This window comes from Pimephales promelas, chromosome 9 (genome assembly GCF_988280905.1).
Source record: "Pimephales promelas chromosome 9, fPimPro1.hap1.1, whole genome shotgun sequence".
In the NCBI taxonomy this organism is placed as follows: domain Eukaryota; kingdom Metazoa; phylum Chordata; class Actinopteri; order Cypriniformes; family Leuciscidae; genus Pimephales; species Pimephales promelas.
The window spans coordinates 37047436-37073167 of record NC_142777.1 but is presented as its reverse complement, the minus strand read 5'-3'; the positions used below and the strand labels follow the sequence as shown (position 1 = coordinate 37073167).

The window sequence follows — 25732 nt, the reverse complement described above, 5'->3', positions numbered from 1 at the left end:
AAACTGAAATGGTTGTAATTTAAGAATGCTTTGTAATATACCCAAGTTTGGTCTTGTTTTAAAGGAAACACTCAGCAGATTATTGCTGAAGTGAAAACACAAAGTATGAAAAAGTTATGGAAGTTTAAATTTACAGTAAATCAAATATACTGCACTATATATTTTTTATTTGATATAAAATAGATATTTTACAAAATAGTTTTTACTCTAAAATTACTATAAAATCAAAGCCATAAATCTAACCAACTTATGTTCCAAATTTGAAGTTGATATCGCAAAAATTGAAGTTCCCAAGAGATTTTGTTTAGGCGTAGTACCAAAAATAGCCACCGAGTGCCATTGAATTCCATTGAATTTAGTTGTATATATTCTGCCTTAACAAATTAATACATTTCTGTCTAAATATCAATTCTGTCACAAAATTTGGAACCTTGAGACACAGACCTTTCCGACAATATGTGTTTTGTCAAGATTAGAAAAGGTTTTGATCATAAATTATGAATAATAATAAAATAAATGATCAAATGATAAAAAATGATAAAATAATTTAGAGCACTGTTTCTATGGTAACACAACATTCAATTATAAAACGGTTTTCACAGGATGAATTCTGAGTTTGTAAGCTTTCAAATGATACCTAATTTAGGATAACTACTAAAATATGTAATATAATAAAAAAGCCGAAAAAAATATAATATAAAATTTTAGATGATAATAAATATATTATAAGTTTTTAGAGGATAATATTATATTATAATTTTTTATTGAAAAATTTGTTTGTTTTTTTCCTCTCAAGAGTGTAATTTTGACCCGGTGCGACTTGTATAATCTAAAATACCGTAGTCAAGAGTTTGGACACAACTATTCTATTAAACTCTGAAAGAACACATTTTTTTTTACAATAATAAATGAATTTGTTTTTTGTTTCTAGGAGATGACCGATATAGTGAAAGCCATATATGACATGATGGGGCGCTTCACGTATCCCGCTCTGAAGACCGACACCACCAAACAGCACGTGGATGCTTTCTTTCAGGTCAGACTCTGATAGTGCACCTTAAACATTATCACATACTACAGGGCTGCTGAATGCTTGAATCTGATTGGTTGATAAGCGATTTGCAGTTATTTTCAGGGAAACTCACGGCTAAAGTAGTTCCAGCCGGTCTTGACCACATTACAGTTTCATATCACTCCGCCAAATGATTTCTGTTACTTCAAGGTCTTTACAGCCAACAAAACCCACAACGACACTGACTAATCAAATAAATATAGTAAAAATAGGATAAAAATATTACATATGGACTTTATATTTTGTTGTGGACTGTATGTACTATAAAGCAACGAATGATGAAATTTACAACTATATTTTTTGTAAGGTTGTGGAGGAGGAGTTATTTTTTTAACTTGTGTGGATTAGAAACGGGTGTAATATTTATTCTTGATATAATGATTGAATGAAGTTTGTTATTAAAACTCTCTCTCTCTCGCTCTCTCTCTCTCTCTCTTGCAGAAAATGGACAAGAACAGAGATGGAGTCGTCACTCTTGATGAGTTTATTCTCTCCTGTCAAGAGGTATCTGTTCACAATAACATGCAAAATTAGTATGCATAGAATAACCGAATGAAAAATATGCAGTATACAAGCAGAGCACAGTGCATTGAATACTGTGTCCCACAATGCAAAGCTCTATTGCTGTTAACATCTTTTTCTTCACTCGTTATTAGATCAGACTATTGAAAGTGAAGACATTTTAAATGTCAAGGAAAATCAACATTTATTTCTAAGATTATCATTGGACGCCTTTCGCTACATTAAACATAACTATGGAATTGTGTAGCATTTCTTTAGTTGTATTCTATATATATTTTAAAAAATACAGAATATAAGTAAACAGTGCATGTGTATCTGTTCCAATCACTTTCTTCCTCTCTTTAATGTGAGCAGGGTCCTCTAGTGTCAGAGATGAGTACTGACGCATTGATTAAACCGCAGTTCAATTCAATGTTAAAGTAGCAAAAAAAAATAAAAAATCCTCTACATGAGTAACAACAAATAAGAGACTCTTTATTCCATGTTGCGTCGTCATGAATCATGAAAACGTTTATTTTTTGCTTTGTCAATTATTTTATTTCAGTCCTGGCCACTGATAGTCATGCAAATAAAATGATTTATTTATTTAAAAAAAAATTTTATTTAACTTATTTTTATTCCTTTCTTTTTATTATTATTATAAATATTATTATTATTATTATAATATATATATATATATACATACATATAAAGATTTGTAGTAGTTAATTAAATTACTTGTATAAAATAAATATATCTTATTTAAAAAAATATACATTTTACAAGAAGTATTAATAAAATGAAAATGGTAAATAAATAGTCCATTTGAACCATCCATCCCTATTTAAATTTATAAAATCTAAATTTAAATTTTATTTCAATACTTTTGTTGAATAGGCCACTCCTGACTAACTCCGATGCTTTCACCAGACATTCACATTTTGTATCTTCCCAAAATTAATTCTTAGTTTTATATATATTTTTTTAATTATTTTGCTACTTTTCAATTTGTTACATCACAGCACCACCTGTTGTTTTATGGCGACACACTTCATCAAAAAAAAAAAAAAAGAAATACACTGACCTCTGATTGGCTGCTTCACATGTCACTCAGACGCTGCTTCTCGTCTGATTGGCTGTTTCACGTCACTCAGACGCTGCTTCTCGTCTGATTGGCTGTTTCACATGTCACTCAGACGCTGCTTCTCATCTGATTGGCTGTTTCACGTCACTCAGACGCTGCTTCTCCTCTGATTGGCTGTGTCACATGTCACTCAGACGCTTCTCCTCGTCTGATTGGCTGTTTGTTTGTTTCACTGATTACAGTCTAAAGACAAACTTTCTCTTCTTCTGCAATTTGTCTGTGTTCATTCCTCTCTGTCTGTTCCTCGTATTTCTTTAGCCGTCTCTCATGAAACTGTTCTTTCTTTCTCTTTCTTCTGTTCATATTTTGTCTCTTCAGGATGAAAACATCATGCGATCATTGCAGCTCTTTGAGAATGTGATATAGAGCCAGAGGAAGAGGAGGATGAAGGGCGGAAAAGGGAAATTAGTCAGAGAAAGAAACCAATGAACTCTTGAATCTGACCGGTTTTCAGTTAAAAATAAACAAGAGAAATAACTTTTACTCCTTCAACACGGTAATTCTGGAAGTGTGACCGACGTCAGACAGCGTCACATGCCGCCGGAAAACCGACACGTCTTTGTTATGAACCCTCGGTGTTTGACCTCGTTCTGTTGCAGATGTGAGAATTATGTCTATAACCTAAGAAAAGGAAGTAGTTAAAAGAGCATGTGAGTAATTGTGTTCACGAAGGCCCAGCCCAAAAAACTTTGATTTGAAAATATGTCAGTGATGTTTGATGCATCCGAGCTTTTTAACCAGTTGTCCATGGATTTGGGAATGTGACATCTGAATCACTCGACCTGTGATCTGATAATCCTCCAAAAGATGTGCTGAATCGTGTCCGTCATTTAGGTAGAAATGTCCTAATCCAGTATTATAACCAGTGTCTATAGCTGGCTGTCTGCAGAAGTGTGTGACGGCGGTGTGTTTGACAGTTTCTGTGTCCTGCGCTCGTGCATCGTGTCATCCGTGTCTGATCATCCCTGCTCGATCCGATGTGTGCTCATGTCCATTATTTCTGATGGTCTCATCACTTGTACCCGTCTCTGTCCTACTCGAAGATCTGCTTTCTGATTGGTCTGTTTGTCGACATCATGTCCAGGTCACATTTCACCCCAGTATCCTCGTTAACGAAACACTGATTCATTTAAATATGCAAATTTCTTTTTTTATTTTTATTTTGGGGTGAAATATGACTAATTGGCTTTGTGCAGATGGCAATGAAGATTTTGATTGACAGGTGCCGTAGCAAACTTTAGCAGTCACTATATTTGTTTGTGCGTTTAACTTCTATTTATATAAAAAAACACACTATTTTTCTTTATTTACTGCGTGAAAGCTGTGAATTGCCAAAACTTATACTGTTTTATACAGCCATAATGCCACCTTACTGTGAAGAGAGAGAGAGAGAGAAAAATAATAATAATAATTAAATAAGACTGTGATTGATTAGTCCTGACAGGCTCAAAATCCATTTTACTAAATCTAACTGATGCATATCTGAGCAAAACTGAATATTAGAAACGTGGGGACGACAAAATTAACGTTAGCTGGACAATAACTTTATTCTAAACAATCTCGGTTACTTTAATTCACTATTATCACCGTAAAGCTGCTTTGAAACAATCTATATTGTTAACGGCGCTATATAAATGAACACTCCAAACAATGCTGGGTTGTTTTAACCAAAATTTGGGTCAAATATGGACAAACGCAAATGTTGGGTTAATGTAATTTCAAATTTTAACCCAACTTTAACTTTCAACTGTGCATTTTTTAATTGCATTTTTAACCCAACATTTGGGTTTGTCCATATTTGACCCAAATTTGTGTTGAAACAACCCAGCATTTTTTTTTGAGTGAAGATGACTCGACTTGGTGGGAGCCGATTTAAAGCCGGCATTATATACACAGAACCAGTCAAAACCAACCAGTCATTATATACACAGAACCAGTTTGGAAACATTACTATTTTGAATGTTTTTAAAAGAAGTCTCTTATGCTCATCAAGCCTGCATTTATTTGATCGGGGGAAAAAGGTACACTCTAAACAAAGCTGGGTTGTTTTAACCCAAATTTGGGTTAAAAATGCAATTAAAAAGTGTACAATTGAAAGTGAAAGTTGAAGTTAGGTTAAAATTTTAAATTATATTTTTAACCCAACATTGGGTTTGTCTGTCGTTTACCCAATTTTGGGTTAAAGCAACCCAGCATTGTTCAGAGTATAATATTATTAGAATTTTAATTTACAACTTTACAACTTTAAAATATAATTTATCACTGTGATCAAAGCATCATTACTCCAGTCTTCAGTGTCTCATGATCCTTCACAAATCACTCTAATATGATGATTTATTATCAGTGTTGCACTCTAAAAATTGCTGGGTTGTTTTAACCCAACTTTGGGTCAAATATGGACAAACCCAGCGATTGGGTTACATTTTGTAATTACTTTTTTAACCCAATGTTTGGGTTTGTCCATATTTGATCCAAAGTTGGGTTGAAACAACCCAGAATTTTTAACTGCTCACACTAAAAAATGCTGGGTTGTTTCAACCCAAATTTGGGTCAAATATGGACAAACTCAAATGTTGGGTTAAAAATGCAAGTAAAATATTTACAGTTGAAAGTGAAATTTGAAGTTAGGTTAAAATTTGAAATTACATTTTTAACCCAACATTTGGGTTTGTCCATATTTCTGGATATTCTCCATATTTCATAAATATTTCATAAATCTGGGTTACACTCTTGTGTACGCTCTAAAAATAGCTGGGTTGTTTTAACCCAACTTTGGGTCAAATATGGACAAACTCAGCCATTAATTATATTTTTAACCCAATGTTTGAGTTTGTCTATATTTGACCCAAAGTTGGGTTAAAACAACCCAGCATTTTTAGAGTGATATATATATATATATATATATATATATATATATATATATATATATAAACCTGTGATACCTTTTTTTCTGGATTCATTGATGAATACAGTTAAAAAGAGCCACATTTATTCAAAAAAGAAATCTTTTCTAACAATTTGAATCTTTACTATCACTTTTAATCAGTTCAACACATCCTTGATGAATAAAAGAATTAATTTCTTTCAAAAAAAGAAAGAAAAAGAAATATTGTTACACAAGATTTCCATTTTAAATAAATACTATATATATAATATTTATATATAAATTTAAATTGATGTATATAAAGATAAAATATGGTCAATTGAGATTTCATGTAGTTAGTTAAAAATGTGAACAAATCCATTAGTGCCAGGAAACTGAAACCAATACGGTTAAAGTTAAACCTGTGTTGTTCACGGTCACAAACACTCCTGGCAGACGCTCTGATAACCTTATAATGCTTCTTTATTATCATTTCTGATCATTTGATCGTGTGTTTTTGAACAATCACTGTGCTGCTACAGCGTGATGAGTTTAAAATATACAGGATGATATTGGATTTATTAGACTCATTGTATATTTTATACTCTGCAAAGTGGGCTTGTATAAGCGGATTAGAAGCGGCAGTGTGTGTATAAAGCGGACCGCGCTCCACAGACAGACAGACGCTCAATCAGACAGACAGATTCAGGAGACGGGAAGCTTAAATATCCTCTTGTTGAAATGATGTATAAACTGTTTAACAATAAAATTTTCGATGCGTAATGCTGATTGTTCAGTGTTATATTTACACACCATTGCTTTTCCGGGTCCAAACACGTCATCGACAACGGCAAACATTATTCGTCACCATAATAGCACAGAATAATTACAATACAGCACAATATTTTGTAGACTTTCTTACAGACATAGTTTGAACAGTGGGTTGTTTTTAACCCAACTTTGGGTCAAATATGGACAAACCCAGGCGTTTGGGTTACATTAATTAGATTTTTAACCCAACATTTGGGTTTTTTCCATATTTGACCCAAAGTTGGGTTAAAACAACCCAGCATTTTTAGAGTGTATATTTACAGAGCTGTGTAGTTTCTGGGAATGTTTCACCTTTTCCTTACATCAGTGTCCATAACAATCACAGAGATATCCCACAATGCTCCTCACTTATAAAATAGGCGTTCAAAAAGCCTGGTTAATTTTATCAGAGACAGTGTTTCCTCCTCTTTCCCTTCTCAGTGTGCGGGACAGTGAGGGGTCCGGAGGGATTTAAGCCAGTGTTGTGGTTTTCCCAGCTCTCTCTTGGACCCACGGCTGCAGGTTCTGGAGGGCGTAGAGGGAGGAGTTATGAACACACAGAGGATCCGACGACACTGATTCGCTCATGGACTTCTGGAGGGCGTCGGCCTGAAGCTGGAGCAGCATCCGGTTGGCTTGCTGACGTCCCGCCTCTCTTTCCTCGGCTGTTTGCCTTCTGGAGATTTTGAAGATGTAAAATGCAAACAAATCCAAACAGTTGATACAATTATATATGAATTTAATGTAACAGGGTCAAAGTGTCAGAACATCTCAAATGTAAAAAATGTACCCCCCAATAAAATCAATATCATTTTGTTCAATAATATTTTTGGGAACACATGCAACTAACCCTAAATCAAATCCTATCCCTATAGTAAGTACATGTAGTCGCTCAGTACTATGAGCGACTTAATAGACACAGAACAGAGCAAAGTGAGCGTTTGAGCTTTGTTATTTATTTTTTAAATGAGCGATCATTTCACTTGATAAGACCCTTATTCATCGTCTGGTGTCGTTTAAAGCCCTTTGAACAGTTTGCACTGAAAGTGTCTTTTGGACCTTGAACCATTTGGACCCCATTGAAGTCCATTATATTGAGAAAATCCTGGAATGTTTTCATCAAAAACCTTCATTTCTTTTCGACTGAAGAAAGAAAGACGTGGACATCTTGGATGACATGGGGGTGAGTAAATTATCTGCAAAAGTTTTTTGAAAAGTGAACTACTCCTTTAAATATAACTACAATGTAACAAGGGCACCTTAAAATAAAGTGTAAGCATCTTTTTTTTCTATTTTTTCTTTTACATATTTTGAGGGACTTTTAGCAATACTTATGGTCATTTTTAACTCCATTGCTGTGCGCTTTTTTCTCCTCTGCATCCTGGCTAATTTGAAGACTGAAGTATTTCCATTTCCCGTTCATTTCTATATGGCATTTCGGTTGCACTCTATTTTACCCTATATGCACTTACAGTGTACATTCTTGTAATTATATATTTAGGTACTGAGTATTAATTAACTAAGTATGCACTCTAAAAAATGCTGGGTTTGTTTCAACCTAACTTTGGGTCAAATGTGGCCAAACCCAGCCATTGGGTTAATTTTATTAATTAAAATTTTAACCCAACATTCGGGTTTGTTCGTATTTGACCTTAAATTGGGTTAAAAGTTAAACAACCCAGCATTTTTAGAGTGTGTTAGGGTTTGAGGGTTAGTTGCATGTATGCATACTGGAAAGTATAAATGCATGTAACAAGGACACTGTCAAGTAAAGTGTTACCATAGAGTGCTAATGGCATTTCTATTTAACTTTCGAAACATTTCCATTATTTCATCCTAAAAATGCTGGGATATTTCACCCCAACTTTGGGTCAAATATGGACCCGTTGGGTTACATTTATTAATTACATTTTTAATTTCAATTTTGCGTTTGTCTAAATTTCACCCAAATTTGTTTTAGAGTGTTGTTTTTTTGTTCACATGGCACGTGCCACAAAAGAGCACAAAAAAAAAAAAACCCTCCGGTGAATGTCGTTTAATATTTCAATGAATAAAGTCAAGTCGAGCTAGGGGAAAAGCGCCATTATTCTTATTGATAGCTAAATTTGCTCATAAGAGAATACTAATAAAAAAATAATTGAAGTTTAAACCATTAATAATTGAAATTTATTTTAAAGTAAATGAAAAAGGTGTAACATCTTAATTCTAAGTGTTGCTGCAGTCTCACCTCCACTTGGTCCTGCGGTTCTGGAACCAGGTCTTGACCTGCGCGTCCGTCATCTTCAGGCTCTTGGCGAGGCACGCGCGCTCCGCGGACGCGAGGTACTTCTGCCTGTGGAAGCGCTTCTCCAGCTCGCAGATCTGCACGCGAGAGAACGACGTGCGGGGCTTTTTCCGTTTCGGGGGAGTTCGGTTCTGATACGGGTGACCGATCCGCCGGGTCACGGTGAACGGAATGAGAGCTGCGGGAAAAGTGTCATTTAAGTGTCAAGTTATTTTCATTTAGATTCTACTAAAACAAACTCAGACAATGCAATTATTAGCCTAAAAATGTTGGGTTGTTTAACCCAATTTTGGGTCAAATGTTTACAAATCCAATTGTTGGATGGACAAACCCAGCCGTTAGGTTAAATTTATAAATCGCATTTTTTTTTAATCCAACAATTGGATTTGTCCATATTTTGACCCAAAATTGGGTTAAACAACCCATCATTTTTTAGAGTGTAGGTGATTATTAAACCCAATACTCTCTGAAATGATCTGCTTAACTTTGTAGACTATATTTGTTCGTTATACAGGCTACTAAACGAAACGATGATTTGTGTGCACCAAAACAGCGGTTTGTACGCATGCACGAGCACCAAAATATGGTCCCGATCATGGAGGTCATCACGTGCAATGACTAAAATAAATGTTGTAAAAATAATTTAAACGTGGAATCCCTGACACTTTCGTATGTTTGAAACAAAACATCTATTTATAATTTTCAGGATTATTAAAAATGATAAAATCAATAGTTAATGAACAGAAAATAGTGCAGCTATGTATTGTTTACTTAATGTTTATTGATTTTTCTCAAAACATCGTGCATCTCAAAAGTGCACTATTGCTCCTGTTTTAATATTGTATATTTTTCGGGCACAGAAACAACGTTTTGCTTCAGCTATGCCCGTTATGCAAACTGATATCAAACTTATTTCAGCTTAAACTGCTTTCGTATATGAACTTTTTTTACACAGCCTAAATATACTTTTGGACCTAATCAATTAATATTCTAGATTAACAATAAACATATTACAGCAACCAATCAAAACAATTTTTGCGTTAGGCAATTAATTAAAATACTTTTTTTTTATTGCACTTTATTTTTTGCATGTGCGTTTAAGAAAATAAAGCATTCTCTGCATTTTATAGCATGCATTTTATATGCTTATTTATTTTAATTATCGTTATAATTGACATTTGATTTATTGTAGGCTATAGGCCTACCAGTTGAAATATTATTGCAATCAATAATGTCATATATTTTCAGGGTGATTTATAGTGAAAAGCTTGTTGTAATTTTGGAGGGGAAAGCTTTTTTCCTGAAACAACTGTGCAGGTCCAGCATTCAGATCAATCCCAGCATCCTCAGACTCGGAGATGTGTATCTTTACCTGGCAGTCTGTCTTTAGGGAACCTGCGATTATTGTCCATCCAAGGGAAACACAGCGCCGGTGCCGCGCTCAACATCCCCTGCGGCACCGCGGCAGCCAGAGGTCTGTGCGCCGGGACCCGAATCACTCCACCGGGCACCAGAGAGCCGCTCACCCCGTACACCCGCCCGCAGTCCTCCAGCGAGGGAGAGACAGGTATGGAGACATGAGGCGCGATGCTCGCCCTGGTTGGGCTTCTCAAGCGGCTGTTATCCACAGTGTTTCCACGGCTGCTGTCCGGGTCCAGAGAGCCCAGAATCTGGTCGATCCCGAATCGGATGGGTTCCTGGTTAGCTTTGGATGGCGGCTTTGCCTCGTTGAGCTCCGCGCGCTCCATAATTCCCAGTTGCGCAGCGGATTTTGGCGGATTAAAACGAACAAAATCACGTTAGGTGCTGCGAAAATAATTGTAACTTAGTTTTAGTCTCGTCCATCGTCTCAGATGACGTTCCTCGTTTCTCTAATTCCTCGTTTGAACTCTGACAGGTCTCGCCACCGATGCGCCGCGCGTCAAACTGTCGAGTTTCCGCTCCGCCGCGCGTGCCAAACTCTTCAGCTCAAGTTTTCATTGGTCGACCGGGCCGAGCCGTCATTATCTCTGTCTATTGGTTGACATTTGGGAACTCGAAAAAAAAAAAGTGAACTAGAGCCTCATTATGATATTCAATCATGTCATCGTCACACCAATTTCTGAAATGCGCATTTATTGAGGCTGAAAGATGTTGCTGCTAATTTATTTACAGAGGTCTCTCATTATGTGGAATTGCATTAGGACATTTTAACGCACAAACTTTAAATTTACTTTGCAGTGACGCAATCAAAAACTATAGATTTGTATTTTCAGACGGAAAACAGTGTGTGCAATAGCTTTACTAGGTTAATGTTAAGTTAATTTAGCATTTTAAAAAAAATCTAAGCATATATTTGAGCATTCTCAAAACAACCAATCTTATATTCTGTCAATGAAATCATTGCAAATGATTGCAATCTCTTTCTTGTCCAGTCATTTAAAAGTGGGTGTATTTCTAAGGGATTCGCTGAGATAAACGTGAAGGATTCATTGCGTTATCGATCGGCGGAAATCGGAGAATGTCCGTGTTAAACACGAGCTCGGAGTTCGTCATCGCTAAACACAGTCCCGCTGCTCAGATGTAGCATTGATTTGTGCCATGCGTTGATTAATGTTCGAACCCCACGTGCAGCCAAACGCTCTCAGTTGCGCGTAATTTCATTCAGTAAAACTATCCCGCAACATTTCGCAACAGAACCAATTAGATTTTATTACCTAAATGTCACCCAAACAATATCCATCATCAAACATGAGAAGTTCTGGAGCGCGCACTGGCTGAGCTCTGCTGTTTGTGTGTGCGTGAGCGCGCAAAGGCTTTTAAATTGATGGCAAATTCGTGTCCTCGCGCCGGGAAATGGAGTGTGTGCCGTGGGCAGGCTGCGCGCAGGACACGCGCAATGAAAGAGCCTTGAAGATTAAGTCAGTAATGCAGTTTAGAAGCAGGTGGAATGGACATAATCGGCCCCGGAACCCTCTGCACTGACTCTTTATCCATCGAGAACAAATGACTATAAGACTTGGGCTTACTTTTGTTTTATTGGTGATTTTTCGCCCGCTAAATTCAGGGTGAATGTTATTTGCTTTGTAATTATTTTAATGCATGGATGCATATATTTGTATTTCGGAGGAGATTTATATATATAAAAAACGTAATCCAATTTAGATGTCATCTCTTTTTATGCTTGTATCGTGTTCATAAAGGTTTGAGTGCATTTGACACTTGCTATATATAGGCCCTAATTCAGGCCCTTAGGCATGCACGTGCAAATAATTTTTAATAGTTAGTTTTAAAGTTTAGCATCGAGTTTATTTGTTCTGTAAAATCAAACTTATCATTAATAACCCTCCAAAATCAACAAGTATGGATTTTGTGACCTGAGGTGCATCAGCAGCGACACATTTATGCGCGTAATTTGCTCTTCCAGACTCAGTTTATAGTGAAATGGACACGGTGTCTAAAAATGTGACACCGCCACTGAGCTTTTGACGGCTGTTAGTTTATCGTTGACACATGAATGATTTTTTAAAAACCACCCCATGAATGTATTCAGACATTTCTGGCAGAAACGCTTGACTCCCCTTAACGTGCTTCTGGCGCGTTTCCGTGCCATATGTGCACGCGGCGACAAATTTGGCCTGTTTACTATGTTAGACGCGTGATAATAACATATAATTATGTGACATTTGCTTCTCCTTCAGTTTCCCTTTTGTCAAACATTTATCGAGCAATTATTCGCTGTTTATCTGTGGCCATGCACTCACATAATTATAGTTTTTTTTTATAATTCGGACCATAATGGACCTCTCTCTCGATTGATTGAAGAAGGATACTTTTTCTAATTGCTCCAACAATGTAATTAACTCCCTCTCATAAATGTCGTTATTATTATTATTGTTATAATATTTAGCCTACTTGTTGTTTTACTGTTAAACTGTTCTTAATCCGTGCTTATCTAATAATTAAATTATTTTAAAGTGCCAAAAATGTGAAATTATGTCCAAATACAACTGTTAAAAAATATTTTCATGATTTGTAATCACAACATTATTTCTTTTGTCAAATCAACTTAATAACATAATATTTTAAGTTTCCGATGATTAAATCAATCTCATTCATTCTATTAACTCAATTTTTCCATTTCAATGAACTTACATTTTTTAAGGCAGCCAGGTTACTTAATTTTTTAAGTTAAACCAACAATATTTTTTTCAGATATCAGTCAAAGGCAAATAAGGATGTATGATACAAATGTGAAATCTTAAATAGCCTAAAACACGTTGAAAAGTTCTTATATTTTTATTCATGTTAGATTAATCAATTTCTGAAAAACTTTTAAACAATTTTCAGAGGACAAATGTTTTTCGGACTCTTTGTTAACCAATATTGGATTGTATAACTCTATACATTTGGTCAGCTATTAATCGTACCCTCAACTTTCATATTTTCAATGCCGATATTTTTCATCATTTGTGTGCATAAAAGTTTATAGTAATATTGTTGCGTTTTGTTTTCTCCTCTTCAAATAAAGCCCCTCCTTTCGCTGGAATAATTGAAGGTCAGATCCATCATTGGGCTCGACACATTAAATGCTTTATTCTCCGGAGAAACCGAGACGTATAAAAGAGAAATATAGGGGAATAAAAGCCAACGATTTGTCTTTAAAATTACCCCGTATTTGCATAATAGGGGATCCGGGTGTCGCACCCTCGGGCGTCGTTTTTATTGCGCGTCTCCGGCGCGTTATCAATTTCCCAACTTCAGCACGGAGCGAGAGCTGTCACGCGCGCGCATCTGAAGAACACAGAGAAACAGAGATATAAAGCAGCAAAGTAGAATTAAGTGATATAAGGGTCGTATGTGCTTTTCAATAATAAATAAGAGACTTTGGGAGAAGCAGTGGTGCGGGAATAAGAATTGACGCCGGTAAGTAATAGAGCGTTTAAAAACACCTACTATGTTTTTATTATGATCTGTGCTGAAGCACCGCGACAGACTGAGGCAATATGAAGATGTCACGAGTTTAAAGGCCACACTGGAAAAACTCCATCCTCACATCAGCCCTGAAGTCAAATTGACACCGCAAATGACATTTGGCCCGTTAATAATTCCCATCCTCTGTCACCCCATTAAATATTAAATAAAGCCTATTAAATGTAAAGTAATAGCCCGTGAATTCGCTGGTGTTGTTGAACATCTGTTTCCTCTCACACTGAGACTAAAGCATCGATTTTAAGTCATATTCAATGCTTTGATATGATGCGGTAACATTAGCTCAGTTAATGAGGGACTAAAAGCCATGGTTTGAGTTAAGCGCGTGCACGAACTGCCTTTTCAAGTTCACACTGATTGTCAATTTCAACACTACTGTGCTGTGCATCTTTCTTAAAAGGTAGCCCTACGCCATGTAGGCTAACCTTTTTTATTCAAAATGAACAAAATGTAAATAGTAGGCCTACGTCATCAATACCCTACAACTTCCAACGTGTTATTGTCCTAACTTAACTTAACCCCGATTCAAGCCTATAGCTATTATAAGTGTTTATATTGTAGACCTGACAGGACGGTTTTCGCGGGAAATTTTGTATATCACATATAGGCTACATAGGCCTATGCCATTCATCCGTGCGTTATCGTCATATTCGTAAAAAAAGTTGCTAAATCGTCCTCCTCATCATATTAGCTACTCAAAAAGGCAGTCGCTTTAGTGCCTGATTACAATTCCCGCAAAGTTATGTTATGATAAATGCTGTTTGAACAATGTTATGATGACCATTATTGTCTGTATTTAGCTTGTGTAGCCTACATAGACGGGTGTACTAGCATAGCATACAGATACCCGATTAGCCTGATAGCTTAGTTTATACACGCATTTGCCCTTGCCATACACTCTTAGAAGAAAAGGTGTCAGCGCTACGTATTTGGAACCCCTAAAAGGTTCTATAGCCTACACACTCTTAAAAAAGGGTTCCTCTGGGTATAGAACCCTGGGGTTCCATAATTGGCCAATAGAACCTTAACCATTTTGGAGTTCATATGAAGCGGGGGATGGAACCATTTCTGGTTCTAAATAGAACCATTTCTTCTAAGAGTGTAGGCTATTATTATCTAAATAATATAATTAATTAACATCCATCAAGTAAAAGAAACGTTCAATTTGTTTTATTATGCACTATAGTAACCTATACATATTTTAAATTAATATTAGGCAACCTAGCATAATCATTAACTGATAGTAGAGACCCTATTTCAAGGTTTTGTCATGAGACCAGCTACTTTGACGCGTGTTTGGTATTGGGATGGCATAAGTTAGTTGTCACAACGAGCGAGAAAGGTTGACATTCTAACAGAGTTCCTTGTAAAGCATTGTTATTGTTATTATTATGTAATGGGTATTCTTCTGCACAGTCACACAGAGCTGAAGGACAACCTAAACAATGTTGTTCCGCAAAATGCATGCAGTTTTGTTTTTAACCGCTAGAGGGCCAAAAGTTACACATTTAAACTAAATGCCGCTTTGATTTTGTTAAAAGTCATTCATTTTTATACCTTTTTTTCAGGTTGCTGTATTTATGCATTCTCCAAACTCCAAAAGCTATAGGATGTTGGACACATATTGAACGTTTTTGCCACATGATCATTAAGTAAAACAATAAGCTTAATTACTGTGCAAAACAAGTCAGTTTGACATTAAATTCAGGGACAGTATATATAGCCTAGGTAAATAAATACACACAACCCCCAAAATCCCAAGCATAAAGTCATTTTATAGGGCGGGACGGCTGAATCTCCTCGTACAGGACTCGTCCTCGGGCTGCGTAAATCTCTATAACCATCCGATATATTCATCTCCCACAGATTTCATTGTTTCTCTGAAATGAACGTTTCCAAATATGGATTTATTCCCAGCATTCAGATTTGTATTAGGGCGAAATTATGATGCATGGATCAGACAGTTGTTTGAAACACCAGAGGGCTTTTTAAAATGTATTAATATGTCTGCACACAGCTGTTGAGACAGACATGACTGATGTTTCTGATAGATTTCAGCTTGTAAAAACTGGAAATCCTTGAATCATGTGATGAGCCCGGAAAAAGGTTTTTATTTCTTTCCTTAGATGATCGTTTTACGGCCTGAATTGGATTGTTTATGAACTAAATTTTGTAGTTTAGGCCCGTTTGCATCCAGTTTGGTGTCATTGATGATACATTTGAATGCATAAATTAAATTAAAGGCTATTATAATTGCCTCTTCCTCACACACATAGTGTCCTGTTTCACTTTTTAGTTGGAAACTATTAATTTAAAGGAGTATTTCACTTTAAAAAAAAACAAAAAAAACTTTTGCTGATAATTTACTCACCACCATGTCATCCAAGATGTCCATGTCTTTCTTTCTTCAGTTGAAAAGAAATGAAGGTTTTTGATGAAACATTCCAGGATTTTTCTCCATATAATGGACTTCAATGGGGTCCAAACGGTTCAAGGTCCAAATGAGAGTTTCAGTGCAGCTTCAAAGCGCTTTAAACGACACCAGACGATGAATAAGGGTCTTATCTAGTGAAACCATCGGTCATTTAAAAAATAAATAAGTTTTATAAGCTCAAATGGTCACCTTGCTCTTTTCTGTGAAGCGCGTTCTGTTCGAACTCGTTCATCAAAATGAACAAATCTTTTTTGGAGTCATTTGGTTCATTCAACGAACAAAATGAATGATTTGACTCGAAAAAAAGATTCATTTCGCCCTATAAGACCCTTATTCATCGTCTGGTGTCGTTTAAAGCCCTTTGAAGCTGCACTGAAACTCTCATTTGGACCTTGAACTGTTTGGACCCCATTGAAGTCCATTATATGGAGAAAATCCTGGAATGTTTTCATCAAAAACCTTCATTTCTGTTCGACCGAAGAAAGAAAGACATGGACATCTTGGATGACATGGGAATTATCAGCAAAATATTTTTTTTAAAGTGACCTTGGACTTTTTTTATATAGCCTAACTCAACTGAGGGCTTGTTGTAACTCAACTTAACTTTTCATCTTTGAAATGCACTTTTCAGAAAGTTTGCACTTTCTTTGAGGCGTGTTCAAATGAAGAAACAGACAGAACATGTGATATTGTCAAGAATATCGTGTGTCATGCATGTTAGAGAAGAAAAATGGAATTAAAGGCCATCAGTTTGAGGAAGGAGTCTGCTTCTTCAAAAGACAAAGCGTGTGTCTGATGTGAGGTAAGACCTGATTATTATTTTTTTATTAAAAATCCTGAGAAGTAACCCAAGGAATTTACAAGCAGAGTCGATCAGGAACCAGTTATTCTGATGTAACACAACACCCGATGTTTTTAAGGACAATGATTGACTTCACATTGCTTCCGACACCTTGAGGGCTTTAGCACTGATCTGAGAAACGAGAGGCAGACAGAATACAGACGGATGGATAGAGCGACCGAGGACAGGCATCTGGTCTGTGATGGTTGAGCGCTCGGCTGGTTTGTGCTGAACAGAGAGAAAATGAACAGAAGAAAAGAGAGTTTATGCATCCATGCGTTTGAGGAAGAATGCACGGCTAATGAAGATAATCAGGGGAGAAATGCTTAGCAGAGGAACATCTTTGTGAAAATGTTTCAGTGGAGGATAAAAAGCTCCTATTGTTGCTCACAGGACTGTCATGAGATGCAATGCAACTTAGTGAATATTAATGAACACCTTTATTAAACAAACTGAAGGCAAACTGAAATATTTTTCATTGCATACTGTTTATTAAATAGTAGGCCTGTGTATGTGCAATGCTAAATATGTCAAATTATGGCATGCTACTGTTATTTAACACTGCTAGCATACTGTACACTGCATATTTATTTTAAAAGTACAGTAAAATTCAAGTTTTTTATTTGTCATATACACACCCTGCAGTGAAATGTAAAGCCGGTCTGCTCCATATAGACTGTGCATATAAAAGTTAAAAACACTGTAATAATGAATAAAACAACACTGTAAAAAAATATTGATGGTTTAACTTAAAAAAAGTAAGTAACCTGGGTTGCCTTAAAATTTTAAGTTCATTGAACTGGAAAAAGTGAGTTAATAATACAATGAAGGAGAATGATTTAATCATCAAAATTATATGTTATCTGAACTAAATAAATTATTTAAGTTGATTTGACAAACGAAAAAATGTTGTGATTATTACTACACTGTAAAAAAATGTTGGTTTAACTTAAAAAAGTAAGTGACCTGGGTTGCCTTAAAATTTTAAGTTGATTGAACTTGAAAAAGTGAGTTAATACAATGAAGGAGATTAATTTAATCATCAGAAAGTTATCTCAACTAAATAAATTATTATAAAGTTGATTTGACAAAAGAAAATATGTTGTGATAACAAATCTTGAAAATATTTTTTTACAGTGAATATTATATTACACAAAAATGGCAAAACAAATCAGATTTATTTCTAACATAACTGGACTTGCCAAGTTAAATGGTGTAGCATATAATAATTGTTGTTAGATCATTCATTACATGCATACTAAATTTATTAAAAATAGGATGTGAAATAGTATGCAGTGTGCAATGATCACATCTTCAAATAGTATGCTACATAATTAGATTTTAATGCTAAATGAGAGCATTCTATTCTTTAAACTGTTTATCACTATTTCACTCTCTATTTTCAATAAATAATATGCAGTATGCAATGATAAACATTTCAAGATAGTACGCTACATTTTATTTAGGAATACTAGCATACTGTACTGAATACCATTTATGAGATAGTATGCAGTGTAGAGTATTGTATTCTGAATGCAGTCTACTGTATGTCTTGAGTGTCTTCTATGTGTGTGTGTGGTTGATGTAGTGTGTTCTGTCTCGGTGTGTGTGGAGCGTAGGTCACTTAATGAAAGCCGATTATCCTGTGTGTGTCACGGTTGGCTGTTAACCTCCTCACCCCTCCTGTGGGCTGACTGCGGGGGTCCGCGAGCGAGGGAGGGAAGGAGGGGGAGTCGCCGGCAGCTGCCACCAGCCTCGCTGCACCCGGCCCTGGCAGAACTCCTACTCGAGCCCCCTGCTTCCCACGGCCTGCTGGGCCTCAGACCAGAGACTGTCTGCCCTCAACACCAGCCAACCAGTCAAGCAGCACTGCCCACCTGCCCGGCCCTGGGGCACACACACACACACACACTCGCTGACAAACACACACACACTCGCTGACACACTCTCACTCACTCACAGACACACACACACTCGCTGACAAACACACACAAGCACACTCGCTGACACACTCGCTGACACACTCACAGACACTCACTCTCTCACTCAAAGACACTCACTCACTCACTCACTCACAGACAGACACACACTCATACTCACACACACTCACTCACTCACTCACTCACTCACTCATACTCTCACTCACTCACTCTCTCACTCACTCACTCACTCACTCACTCACTCACACAATCATACTCTCACTCACTCACTCATACTCTCACTCACTCACTCATACTCTCACTCACTCACTCACACAATCATATTCTCACGCACTCACTCACTCACACAATCATACTCTCACTCACTCACTCATACTCTCACTCACTCTCTCACTCACTCACTCACTCACACAATCATACTCTCACTCACTCACTCATACTCTCACTCACTCTCTCACTCACTCACTCACTCACACAATCATACTCTCACTCACTCACTCACTCACTCACTCACTCACTCACAGACAGACAGACACACACACACACACACACACACACACACACACACACAGACTCACTCACTCACTCACAGACAGACACACACACACACACACACACTCACTCACTGCCGCTTGCGTTGGAATATATCTTTAGAACATCTTGCAGTTCTTCTCATCTGTTGCAACAGACAAATGCATGCGTGTAAAGTTTGAGTGAAACACTAGTGATGCAGATGCACTCGGTTCAGACTCAAAGGCACAAGTGAGAACAGATCTGTGGGGCCGTAGGGGATGAAGTCGAGGTCTGGTGAGGATGAAGCAATCAAACCCAGTCTGCAAACACACACACACACACACGTCTGCACCACAACTTTGAGTATTAGATGTGTGCAAATGCAATTATGAAACATCACACACACATTGCTCAACTTTTTAAGATGATCCTCGCAATGTTTCCATGTGGTATTGTTATGTGACTGTGTGTGTGTGTGTGTGTGTGAATGAGGGTCGTTTATCTTACTCAAGCTGTTCTTGTATAAAAGCCCTCCAGCTCGGCCCACACAACTCAATTTGACCATCTCACAAAACATTATTAACTACAAAACACCCTCCCTCTCGCTCTCTCTTCAGCAGGCGCATGACTTCTGCTTTGCGTTTGGATAGTGTGTGTGTGTGTGTGTGTGTGTGTGTGTGTGTGCGCGTTCCCCAGATGGGGGTGACCCTGACCGGCCCCTCCTGCTGAACACCCACCTGTCACACACGCCCACACACACACACACACACACACTCTCTCTCTTCATGTTTCCCTTTTAAATGTAAGAGGCCGTGAGACTCTTGAGATATTTTCTTTTCGGACATGATAAAACACATAAACTTTAAACTGAAGTCAGAAAAAAGACTTTAAACTATTTCTGTTTTTTTTAGCAGAAAAATTCCTAAAAATCTTAGTTTTTTACATTAGATAAGATTTAACTTTACTAACATAAAGCTAATTCTTTAACACAATTTAATATATGATGCAATTTTGCTTCGAGGATCTGGATGTTCACTGAAAAATTCAGTAGTGTGACACAAGCTAAAACTATTTTATAAAATGGTTTTCTGATCATCTTATTTATTATGTTTTACAGTATGAGCTTAAGTTAATGAAGAATATTTGTAATTTAAGTATAACAAGACTTTAAATGAGCAGCAAAAAAGCAAAAACCTAAAAACAAACAAAGAAACAAACAAAAATAAAAACGAGAAAGCGAGATTTTAACCACGTGTGAAACTAAATCAGGAATGTTTCTGTCAAAGACATAATTCAGCCGTTTCTGAACTCTTGGGGAAAGGAAAAAAAAGTTTCGAAGCTTGAAGCGTGAAACACTCACTGTACACATGACTCTTTCGGTGTGTGTTTTCAGGTCCAGCAGGTGAAACTAGTGCATCTGATCACTTCGTAAAGTAACAGTTCGCCTCCTCAACGACATGATTGCACACACTCAACTTTAATACAGCTATATGAGATTTGTTTTATCAACCTCATCATGATAGTAAACCCCAAACATTCTGATGAAGTCTTATTAAACACAGTTAATGTTGTGTGTATGTGTGTGTGATGTTTATGCCGTAAACAGGACGACGGTGTTTTCCGCCCCCTTCCTCTGGTGATAATTGATTCATGGTGAGTTGTGCTGATTGGTGAGAGACCCCCCAGAGGCGGGACAGACAACAGCTGCTCTCTCTCTCTCTCTCTCTCCTGACCAGCTCTTGTTCTCACTGTCTTTATATTCCTGTCTTATTCTCTAGTTATGTTACGTCAAGCGTCTCAATAATGATCTAAACCACCAGTCAAAAGTTTCGAGAATTACAGATTTTGGCTAACACTTTAGTTCACGGTCCAATGCTCATCATTAACTAGTTGATCATTAGAATGCATATTACTAGGAAATTGGCTGTTTATTACTACCTATAAAGCACAAATTACATTATTGTACGTCCCTTAAAGGGTAAGTTTACCAAATAATGAAATTTCTGTAATTAATTAGCTACTCACCCTCATGTCGTTGCAAATCTGTAAAATCTTCGGAACACAAATGACCTTTTAGTTTTTGGCCTGGCCTTTACTAGCTTGTTTTGTGATGTTCAGAGTTGATCTGATTGTCACTAGTTTGTTTATTGTCACCATTGTTGAGATTCATATGCTGATTCTTGTTGTCTGTGTGTCCAAACACAATAGCTTCTGTGCATAATGTATTTTTAAAATTGTTTATATTGCTGTTGGATCTCAAACTCTAGACTCTCAGGGCTACAATCACCAATGCTAAAATTAGACATCAAGCATATAGTCAAATATTTAGACTCGAACTCGAAATCATCTAAACATATTGTAAGCAGGTTTTCTCTTGTTAACACAATGTTTGAATAGACAGAGAAAATCTAACAAAAAGAAAAGAGTCAAGAGCTCAACTAAAGCAAACGCTGACCATCATAATGGTGACTTGAAATGAAGTCTTGTGTTTCTCTTTCCTTCAATGATTCTTCTTATTAACATTAGGTGTCACCACTAATGGCCAACCATCACTTAATTAATCACTTAATTATCTCATTAACTTCAACACTGCTTCAGTGTTAATTTTTAACACCCTGTAGTTGGACCTATGTGTACTGGGGATTTTGCTGTTTATATAATATGTGCATATATGGTTAATGATTTAAACAAACCCCTAACCCTAGGTATTAAATGTAACTCATCCTGCTCTGTTTGTGTTACAGACGTGAATTATTCATCAAATCATGCGGCTTGTTGAGGAGAGGAGAACACTTTGTCAACCATAGCAACGTCCTGGCAACCACCTATAGTGAGTTTTGTAGACACAAGAACCGCTAATGTTTTCACACATATAATCAAACACAAATTCTGACGGCACAGATGCAAATGATGACAGACAGACACTCACGAGGAGAGCGGAAGCTGGCACAGACCGGCTCTGGCAGCAGATCGGTCCTCTCACAGGGTGAAGGGCGAACCGCACGGCTCTTGATCCGTTTCTGTTGTTTTGTAGGAGAATATTCAATGGCCAGATCCCCTGACTTCTGCTTGAATGTTTACTATATATATATATATATATATATATATAGATGGATAGATAGACAGGCAGATAGATAGATAGATAGATAGATAGATAGATAGATAGATAGATAGATAGATAGATAGATAGATAGATAGATAGATAGATAGATAGATAGATAGATAGATAGATAGATAGATAGATAGATAGATAGATAGATAGATAGATAGATAGATAGATAGATGCAAGGATGGATGATAAGATGGACGGACTAATGGAGGTAGGTAAATAGATAGATGCATGGATGGATGATGGATGGATAGATAGATAGATATGGATGGATAGATATGGATGGAGGTAGGTAAATAGACAAATACATGGGTGGATGGATGGATGGATGGATAGATAGATAGATAGATAGATAGATAGATGCAAGGATGGATGATAAGATGGACGGACTGATGGAGGTAGGTAAATAGATAGATGCATGGATGGATGATGGATGGATAGATAGATAGATATGGATGGATATATATGGATGGAGGTAGGTAAATTGACAAATACATGGGTGGGTGGATGGATGGATGGATGGATGGATGGATGGATGGATAGATAGATAGATAGATAGATAGATAGATAGATAGATAGATAGATAGATAGATAGATAGATGGATGGATGGATGGATGGATGGATGGATGGATGGATGGATGGATGGATGGATGGATGGATGGATAGAGCAGTTACTCTGGGATGTAATATTGTTCCCACATTAGAAAGAATGTTCTTTAACGTAACTCTCAGAACATTGTGAAAACTTTCACATCTCTTCTAGATTTTCTGAAACTCATAAACAGGATCCTCATCCCTGAACAAAGACCTTGTGATTTATATTACAGTCATACTGTCACTGTGCAAAATGAGTTTTTACACTCAGCCACATGATCAGGTAAAGCATCTCCAACTTTCATCATTTGAGGAGTTTAATCTGCAGAACTGACACACCTCAGATCAAACACTGATTTAACACGACAAGCTAATAAAACCATTCAAAATCTGGAAATCTGACAACTTGCTATTTCTTTTTTCTCCTCTCTCCTCCTCGTTCATCTTTCATGCCATTCATACTCAACCTAAATATTATTTGCATCTCAAAAATAATTTCCCAGTCGGCATACTTTTTTTTTTAAGGTTAATATTACCCACAATTCCTTACTCTGGGGAAGTTGTTCTGGGATAGTCTTTTCTTTGTACTTGTACAGTTAAAACATAATATAAAAAAGAGGTCTGTGGTATCAAAACACATTAGGCTATACGATGCAAAAACTATGATGTTTTTTTTTAAATAGCCAAAATTTATATTAGAAATTATTTTTGTTTTGTTGCTATATTTCATAATTTTTAACACCTATAAATACCCACTGTAGTTTTTTTTTATCCAAACATTTCGAGGGCTTGGCGCCAGAGGGGCGTAAGTGGCATTTTGGGCGAATGAGTTCTTTATAGCCTATCAAAATAAAGGTCTCGATGAGCTCTATCTAATGGTACCAAAAACACATATCTGAGATCAAACTGTACTGAATAAAGCAACAAAAAGGCGTTTTTGATTTTTTTTTTTTTGAAAATGTTTTAGAACATATTCATTGTGTTATGCCATATATTTTTTATTTAAATACTCATTTCATGTAAGTATGCCTGTGGTTGCAATGTTTGTGGTTTAAGGTTAATAATACAGGTGATTGAAGCGTGGTCAAAATTTTGTTTTGTCTCTCCTGTAAAGTTTGTTAAAAGCCCTTCTGGCTCCAAGCCCTCGATTTGCATTTCTATAAAATGTATTCTATTTTCTCGACCTTCAATAAAATTTTATAATAGCTAATTTAAAATAATATATATATATATATATATATATATATATATATATATATATATATATATATATATATATATATATATATATAAATATATTTCAAATTCGACCAGTGTGTCTACAGCATATAGGTTTCATTGTCAGATATATGAACGATTGAGAGAAAACAAGCTGTTCACAGTCCATTTTGAGACTGAATGTCGATCGTAGCTGGTCGTATTGTTGTCGTCTGTGTCTGACGTGATTTAACTTTTTCCCAGTTGTTCCATGAATGAAAACATGGAAAGCTGTGAAGTGATAAATTAGGTTGTTTCTTCTTTGGGTCGACATAAACATCATAAAAAGGTAAGCAAGACGGACCGCAAAGGTAAAAAGTCTCTCATGTTGTCAAACGCAGCTGTAGTGTAGCTATGCTAATCGGGTCTAATCGCAGATTAATTGCCATTAGTTTGAACACATTGCTCGTTAACCGCTTAAATGAGCAGTGATGAGGAGTTTAATGACTGCAGGAGGAGGGATGGACGCAGAGAAATGCCACAACAGCTTCTGGGAACTCGTTGAATAAAAAGCCAAATAAAACTACGAGGTGAATGTTTCTACCCCGGGAATATTGAGGAGGAGAGTTTCTGTGCTGTCTCTTTGCACACCGAGGCCTTTTAAGTGACCACACTCACACACACACACAAGTCTGGGTGATAGATCATTTTTAATCGCTGTGAAATGCATTAAAATAATAAAGCGTATTGGGATCGGCCGGGGTGATGAATAGCCCCTGCCTTCGTTATCGCATTATCTACACTAACAGAGATATTGCGACCAGCGCGCGCACAGACACATGCGCCACTTTCCCAATAACAAAAGTCGCATATTAAATTCCAACACACTAACCGGGGATAAAGGACCAGAGAGAGAGGGAGTGGGTTTTATTTAGCTTTTGTTAGGACTGTGATGCTATATATTCCAGGGAATTGCTTTACACCAGTTAACCCTTGTGTTTGTTGTATATTCTATTTGTGGGGTTTAATTTGCTTAATTATTGATATTCATTTAGATACAGGTTGTGGAATAGATGGATCTTGTACATGATAATGCTATACATTTAACCTATGTGTAAATATGTGTATAGCATATATACATACATATTTTTTGCTTCCATGTATACACACATTGGCTAAATATGTAGCATCATCTCATATATACGGTGTATGTGTTGGTATTGCTGAATAGTTTCATTGATATTTATTGTCACACTGTCTTGAAGGTGAAGGATCTTCCACTTTCATTTTGGAATTTATTACTGCGAATGCAACTCATGTGATCAGGATACAAGGAACTAATCTCGGGATTTGCCAAAGTTTGCCAGGTTAGTGACATCAAATTTAAAATTTATTCAGATTTTTGTTTGTCAACTGGATATCAACACACCTAACAACAATATATTCCTACATGGTTAA

The 25732-nt window shown here is 36.5% G+C and overlaps 2 protein-coding genes across 7 annotated transcripts in view; one reads left to right on the top strand and one right to left on the bottom strand.

The window, feature by feature from the left end:
* Positions 1 to 7868, top strand: part of kcnip1a (Kv channel interacting protein 1 a) — a 47240-nt gene extending 39372 nt beyond the window's left edge. For 5 of the 6 annotated variants that reach the window (XM_039655087.2, XM_039655086.2, XM_039655088.2 and 2 more), the window contains 3 exons: positions 932 to 1036; positions 1514 to 1576; positions 3036 to 4342. In XM_039655087.2, the coding sequence (XP_039511021.1) occupies positions 932 to 1036; positions 1514 to 1576; positions 3036 to 3083 (216 nt within the window). In that variant the 3' untranslated portion in view covers positions 3084 to 4342. Of the gene's footprint in view, positions 1 to 931; positions 1037 to 1513; positions 1577 to 3035; positions 4343 to 6831 lie in introns of those variants that run through there. The other variant, XM_039655091.2, reaches the window with a different exon arrangement.
* tlx3a (T cell leukemia homeobox 3a) lies at positions 6046 to 10617 on the bottom strand. The gene is made up of 3 exons (XM_039655085.2): positions 10047 to 10617; positions 8618 to 8852; positions 6046 to 7066 (listed from the first exon to the last, which is right to left on the bottom strand). Exons 1-3 carry the CDS (start codon positions 10420 to 10422, stop codon positions 6862 to 6864), a joined length of 816 nt encoding a protein of 271 aa, XP_039511019.2. The 5' UTR covers positions 10423 to 10617; the 3' UTR covers positions 6046 to 6861.
* Positions 10618 to 25732: the final 15115 nt, after the last annotated feature.